Genomic DNA, 7,505 nt, shown 5'->3' with positions numbered 1-7,505 from the left:
CAAGTATAAGTGTCAAGTGTAAATCTGCTGAATTATTTTCATCATGTGCAATGAATAGAAATCAGTGGCTTCCAGGACACTGGCCACCAGTATTGAAAATATAAAGTATGCTATTTATTGTAAATATAGGTAAAGACATGTGTAAACTCATATATTTCGATAAAAAACTCTCTCAAATCTCCTACTGCTTCTCTTGTGCTTTATTCAGTTCTACCTAACTGCTGTTTTTTATTCCTGACAGGAGGATAAGACGAAGATGAACTGGAGCTTTTTGGAAAACATCCTCACTGGGGTGAACAAGTACTCTACTGTGATTGGGCGCATCTGGCTCTCTGTGGTCTTTCTCTTCAGGATCTTGGTGTATGTGGCAGCGGCTGAGCAGGTGTGGAAGGATGAGCAGAAGGATTTTGTGTGCAACACCCAGCAGCCCGGTTGTGAGAACGCGTGCTTCGACCATTTCTTCCCCATCTCGCAGGTGCGCCTCTGGGCTCTGCAGCTCATTATAGTGTCAACCCCATCCCTGCTAGTTGCTCTGCATGTGGCCTACAGGGAGCATCGGGAGGCCAAACATAAGCGAAAACTGTACAAGGACAAAGGAAGCATAGATGGTGGTCTGTTCTATACCTACACCATCAGCCTTGTGTTCAAGACAGCCTTTGAGGTGGGCTCCCTTCTTGCTTTCTACTTCCTGTACAATGGCTTGGAGGTGCCCATACTACTCCGCTGCAGCCAGAATCCCTGTCCCAACACGGTGGATTGTTACATTGCCAAAGCCACAGAGAAGAAGGTCTTCCTCTACATCATGGGTTGCACCTCCATTCTGTGTATCACTCTGAATTTTGTGGAGCTTATGTACATTTTATGGAAGCAGTTGTGTAAATGTTTTACCAGGCGGTACATCCCCATGGAAGAAAAGGCTTTCAGCCAATGCCAGCCACCTGTTTCCATTGTCAACAAGTTTGCCTCCAATCAGCTTATAGTAAACACAGAGGACAGCACAACACAGCCAGCATCCACAGCTAAAAACCAGCCAGTCCAGTCCTTGAGGACTGGGACTGACACAAAGCTCATGTTCCCCACAAAACCACAGTGAAACCCCTGGTTACTTGACAAACTAACATGGACAGTGCTCGCAAGCGGTAGTTGTTACAACTTGTACTATACAAAATAGCTAAAAGATTTGATGGTGCAAATGGGCCTAAACTGAGAAAAGCTGTGTCAAACTACTACATCATTTAGTAGGTGAACAGATTCTACTTAGAGTTAGCAATGACTATTCAAATCTACTCAAATTTAAGATATTTAAACACACTTAGATTTTTCTAACTCCTGACTGGATGAAATCTGAAACATGAATTCCACATAGCTCCGTTTCAAATATAACAGGTGCAACTCAAATTCAATACCTCTCCCTATTGGTTAATTTGACATTGACACATGAAGATCATTTCACTCATCACACATACACAGTACTTAGCCTGTGAAAACATTTGTGGCTCTAGGGAAGCTCTGTCAAGTCTGACATAACAACCCTGATGATGTAATAGTGATGTCAGGGTTATCTCAGGTTGGGCTTGGAGACTACAATTTTTTAATACTACAGTTTTTTGTTTTGTGTGTGTGTGTGTGTGTGTGTGTGTGTGTGTGTGTGGGGGGGGTGTTTAACTAGGTAGGGAGGTTTAATCACGATGGCTATTGGAAGTAAGCCCACATCATCATGAAAGATGTCCCTTGTAGCTCAGGTAATCTGTGAATGCAGGATGCGTCAAACAAAGCCTATGGAACTTTTAGTAAAAGTTTTGTTCTCCAAGGGCGATATTTTTGTTTTGTTTTCATTGGTGCTTTCAGCGCTGAACATTATGTTTAGGCTTTTGCCAGCTCTGAAGCAAGGCTGGTAAGGTAAGTGTCAGCTTTGTTAGCTTTGAGATAAATTATGCTTTCCGTAGTGGCCTGTTTTCCGTTCTACCCTGAATTTCAGGTAATCTGTGAATGCAGGATGCGTCAAACAAAGCCTATGGTACTTTTAGCAAAAGTTTTATTCTCCAAGGGCAGTGATATTTTTGTTTTGTTTTCACTGGTACTCTCAGCACCTAACATTATGTTTAGGCTTTTGCCAGCTCTGAAGCAAGGCTGGTAAGGTAAGTGTCAGCTTTGTTAGCTTTGAGATAAGTTATGCTTTCTATAGTGGCCTGTTTTCCCATCTCCCCTGAAGTTAATTGTTACTGTGTTTGTGCTTGCAATGATAGGCAAACTTGCAGTAGTTAGTAGTTGGTGCTGACTGTTAGTGTAAGACAGTTTCTTAGCTTGATTTGATTTATTCCTCTCTGATGAGTGCTTTCACTTGTTGGCTCCTCAGTAAGTGATTTCACTTGTGGGTGAAACTTCTTTTGTTGTGACTGCTTTATGGTGTTCTGTTGCTGGATGTTAACCCTTTAAACCCAAAGCCCTTTTCTGGATGCCTGGATTTATTCTTTTCCTTTGCTGTAGGATTGTCCAAAAATTGTGCAATTAACGAGTGCTCTTACCTTTTTCCAAGACTTTTTAAACTTTCGATTTCTGACAGATTTTTTTTTTTTAAATATTATTATGTATTCTGACTGTAGCAACATTTGCCCCCTATTTTGTAAGTTAGCAGTACTAGTTTACTTGGGTCTTGTTGTTGAGGGAGTTGTTTTGATTGGAGTTTGAGATAGTAATCCTGGTTCCTGATCTCTTGAAATAAGGAGTGTTTCCACTCACAAGTAACCTGTTCTCTTGGGTGAAGTGGATTGTTTAGCAGCTTAAGTTAACACATCTCACAGTTTGCAGAAATGCAGGATACTTTGTCCATGCTCCCCTTCCAGCCATACATTGAGGAGCTTCACAACTGCTGCCCAGACCCTAATCACTTTCTCACCACACAACTGACACAGCAGCCTTGGCTTCCATGCAAAATACCAGCAGTTATGGACTGGATGCCAGCCGTGGAGTCATCTATTGCCTCCCTCATTGTGTCACCCGATGAGGTCTTGAGACAATGCTTGTCCCAGGCCACAGTGTTGCACTACAGATGACTTTATGGTGAAATGTTTTGACCAGGGAGCTTAGCAGACTAATGACAAGGCTTACCCATACTCACTGCCGAGTATAGTGAGCCCAATCCCCACTTTCAGAGCCAGGGTAGTTCTGGGGGAGCAGTAGCGCAGCAGGTCTTAGATCATGGAATCCAGGTGAAACAGACTTGGCAGAAGTCTGATAGCCTTCAGGGACCTACACCCCTGCTAAGACAGCAGTCTCTGAAAGGTTATGGCACCACTTGCCCTTGACTGCCAGTCCTGGTGGTTACACGCAGACCTTGCAATCCTTTGAGTAGCCTGAACACCACCACTGGGCTCCCATGTGATCAGCACCTAAGACACAGAGGCATCAGGGGTCTGGCTAGATGTTAAATGTGCTCCAAACCATCACATGGCTAAGTTGGTAACATCAATTTGAAGGACTTGTAGTTTAACATGTCAGTGCTGAGCAGATCAAGGTGCCCCTGTTCTTTCCCTAGGCCCACGGATCTTCACAAGGTGCATAGACAAGGCAGCGCTTGCCCCAGTGCAAGCCAAAGGTATGTGTGTCTTCCCATATTTAGACAACAGGAACAGGCAGAGCAGGACATTATGGCCCTTCTATGTCACGTGACATGGTTGGACCTTGCCATCAATTACTCTAAAAGTTGGCTCATACCCAGCCAAAATGTGGTGTTCATTGTCTTAACCCTGTACTCTCTCAAAATGCTGGCCACCCCAACTCCAAGGTGAGTAGTTTAGTTTCTCCTCCATTTCTGGAAGAACAGGAGGTGGAAGTATGGCCTTTTTCACAGGCTGTTGAATATGTTGACATCAGTAGTGCAGATGGTGATAATGGTACTCAGTCAAGCCCTCTTACCATCATATTTAGTCTGTCTTTGATGGTCTCCAATTATTACTCCTTAATCACAGACTAGTTGTAAATGCAGGAAAGACCAAGTACATGGTATTCTTCAGCTCCACCAGTGACTCTGACTGTTATGCCATTAAAACTCTAAATGGCACTCAGATTACTCTTGTTGAGTCATACTATCTTTCAAGATTCATATCCAATATTTTATTTAAAATTTCAAAAAAATCAAAATAGGCTCGTATAGAATTAAAGGCAGTTTTTCTTCTTCCAACTGTAAAACTATTGTGCAGTCAACTTCATGTCTGTACTTGACTGTGGAGCTACACTGTGTCAATGCTGCCCCATTAACAATTCAGCAGTTACACCTTATGTATCATTGTGCATTACCCTTTCTCACAAATGACAAATTTCATACTTATCATTGTTCTCACCATCATACAGCTGGATGAACTTCCTTACAGTCAAGAAGAAATAGCCATCTTGTGTTATTCATCTATAAAGCTCTACTGTTGAAGCACAACCGTTCCCACTTAAATCTAGGAACTACAGCAGTGTACTCTTAACCTTAGATATCCCTTATGTACACACTAATGGCTGGCTAAACTGGTTTTAACTGGTGATTATTCACTTTTTCTGTGTGGAGTTTGCATATTCTCCCCGTGCTCACCTGGGGTATCCTCTTTAAAAATACCCCCACTAAAAACATGCAAGAAGATCACCACCTGACCAATGGTGATGAAGAGAGTTGGGTCCCCAGGCGCCACTGTCGACTGTCAGCTGGCTGCCCACTGCTCCTGGTCTGCCGCGGCGGAAGGATGACCAGGATAATGAAAGTACGATTCGTCTTCCTCTTCTTCTTCTTTTACCCATGGAGGTTTTAAAGCTTTATTGTCTAATGTTTTTCTTGTAGCTGTTTTTATTAATTGCTTGTTTATGGTGGAATTGTGTTATTTCTGTGTATATATATATAAACTCAATCAGGTGTTTATCCAGTAGATTCACATTAGAAAAGGGTTTAACTCTAAGGACAATCTGAATACTCATTTAACCAGGAGGAGACGGAATTTCCCCTCGAGGGACAAATAAAGGAATATTGAATTGAGACAATTCTGGCTTGTATTGACATTATATAATATCATATATGGGGGAAACCCCACACACGTTGTTGTTTGGCAGCTGTAATGTCTCTAGCTTTATTTTACATTATACTGTACTGATGGGCTTGAAAAAAAGGCTTGATATAGCCCAATTTACACTGCTGTTCACAAGCATTATTTCTGCCATCAGAATTAACCAAATGTCATTATTGTTTGTAAACATGTTAAATGCTATAATAAGGTAATATACACATTAAACATGCAATTCTTTCTCACCTACATTGTGAACACTAATAGCTTCTCTGCAAAAAGCTGCTGCTTTGGATTGGCAATCCATCAAGAGCAGGGGCAGACTGGGACAAGAAATTGGCCCGGGCATTTTGGACCAGACACCTTTTTGGTCTCTTGAATGTGTATACCAACTGTACAACTCTTTAAAACCACGTACCTTAAGCCATGCAATGAGTTAACGGGAATCAGTGAGAGTGGATACATTAAATACTTTCAAAAAGTGTAATTTATTAACGCTACAAAAAAGTATACTCCACCACTCCATCACAGTAATGGATCTTTAAGCAGAATTCATACTATTGGGTGTACCTATGTGTTTCAGGGAGGAAGAAAAAAAGAAAGAGATGAGAAATGATGGATCAGATGCTAACTCTTCCAAGAGTAGTACTCAATAAATTGTGAAGTGACCCAGTCCAAAAGGATGAATGTAGCTGAACTCCTGAATGAACTTTGAACTCTGTGTGTGTATCTTTGAGAGAGAAAGACAGAGAGATTTAATTATTGGCAAATCTTCAAGATAAAAATAGCAGTGTTGAAACTGAAAACTTAAGAGGGATGATGACACATGAATGAGGGAGAGGGCTACATACACAATGCCTTATAAATACCTGTGTATACAGGTATTGTACAGGTATTACAAACCAACTGGAATACAAACTAACCTGGCCATAGAACATTAGCCAAAAATATGTTATTGACGTTTTATCATTGTCAGATTTGCCAAGTTGTTGGGTTGCTTTCCTCATTACAAGTGTTCTGAAAACAGTCCAGTTTACTGCATGTTGCTGTGCAATGTTGCCACCACCACTGTCATCGTCCACGGGAGCTGATGAAGGCCCTGTCGTGGCAAATGTAGCACTAATTTTTCAGCGCTGGCTTGAAGAGCCAGCTTCTTTTTCTCTCGCAGTTTCTCTGCACCTCCTTTTCGTTTTCCTAACAGATTACGTTACCGACGTAAAAGAGGGGAAGTGTTTCATCATGTGATTGGGTGAGATGAGCCCCATCACGTGTCAGTGAAGAAAATAACCTATCGGCCGCAGAACTGCGTGTGTCGAGAGCCAGTCGGTGTTTACGAACAAACTCTTGCGGTGACTTTTTTTTTTGCCAAATGCATTACGCCGCAGGGCCAAAGTGCAAGGGTGCGTAACAATGTGATCGGGCCAGCCGAGTGTCAATTTCGGCCGCTGATCAACTGTCTGTATGGGTCAGTGAGACCAATATTTAAAAAACAACAACAACAAAAAAAAAAAAAAAAAAAAAAAGGGGGCCGACTGTCGGCCCAGATAGCACGTCGGCCCACCGGGCAAATGCTCGGTATGCCAGATGGTCAGTCCGTCCCTGATCAAGAGTATAAATTAAAGCCGATCTGTCGCCATAAATGAGAAGTGACACAACAGCAACATTGTTGAATGACTTGTTCGTTTAAATTCTTTGGTCATCCATCCTTGCCCTGCAATGAATGCGCTCTTACACCCCCTGACGCCCACAACTTGTCTCACCCTTTAAACCGCACTAAAGCTTAACATGTAGTTCAGCATTTTTGTAAAGAGTACACCTAGCTTCTTTCCCACAGTGGGAATATAAAGTTTTTCTATTTTTATCTTATTTCATTCAATGCTCATGTTTTATATGTTGTATTATTTTACCCTATTTTATTTACTTTACTTATTATCTTATGAACTTTTTTAAAATGTTTATTTTTTAATTCCAGTGTTTCCTCGGCAGGTCCTCCACAGTGAGAGATGTGTCTGATCTGTTGCAGGGGGTGCTGTCCTCGGGCCCCCTTGGCCCAGCTGGTCAGGCAACTCCCTACCTTGGTGTGGGGTCCACCAGTATGTCGGGCTCAGGTGGGCCCAGGTGTGGGTGCCCCCTGTGCTCACAGTCCCTGATGTCTCTCGGTGTGGACGACCCCAAAGGTGGCGTTCTCCTCAACCATTAGTGCCGAGCCATGTCTCGTTACCCCTGCTATTGTCTGCAGTAAGAATGTGTGTGTGTGTGTATATGTGTGTGTGTGTGTGTATGCATGTAGTTGAGGGTGGGTGTTTGTACATACGGAGGGTGGGAGGGATGGGTTTTTATTGTTGCTTTATTTTGATTTATATTGTTTTTTAACTCCTGTGAAGCACTTTGTGTTGCATTTTATTATGTATGAAAAGTGCTATATAAATAAAATTTGATTTGATCAAACTTTACACCATAAAAGGAATT

At 42.1% G+C, this 7,505-nt stretch overlaps 1 protein-coding gene across 1 annotated transcript; it reads left to right on the top strand.

The window, feature by feature from the left end:
* The first annotated feature begins 235 nt into the window (after nucleotides 1–235).
* On the top strand, nucleotides 236–1,131 carry gjb7 (gap junction protein beta 7). Its single transcript, XM_070987400.1, has one exon. The coding sequence runs from the start codon at nucleotides 257–259 to the stop codon at nucleotides 1,091–1,093; it is 837 nt and encodes a 278-aa protein (XP_070843501.1). The 5' UTR covers nucleotides 236–256; the 3' UTR covers nucleotides 1,094–1,131.
* The last annotated feature ends 6,374 nt before the right edge of the window (nucleotides 1,132–7,505 follow it).

Source organism: Chaetodon trifascialis, chromosome 19 (genome assembly GCF_039877785.1).
Source record: "Chaetodon trifascialis isolate fChaTrf1 chromosome 19, fChaTrf1.hap1, whole genome shotgun sequence".
Taxonomy (NCBI): domain Eukaryota; kingdom Metazoa; phylum Chordata; class Actinopteri; order Chaetodontiformes; family Chaetodontidae; genus Chaetodon; species Chaetodon trifascialis.
Note: the sequence above shows the minus strand (reverse complement) of the source record. Positions and strands in the feature narration are given on the sequence as shown.

Excerpts from the sequence above, each read along its gene's own strand:
- gjb7 (XM_070987400.1), top strand. The coding sequence starts at position 257 with ATGAACTGGAGCTTTTTGGAAAACATCCTCACTGGGGTGAACAAGTAC.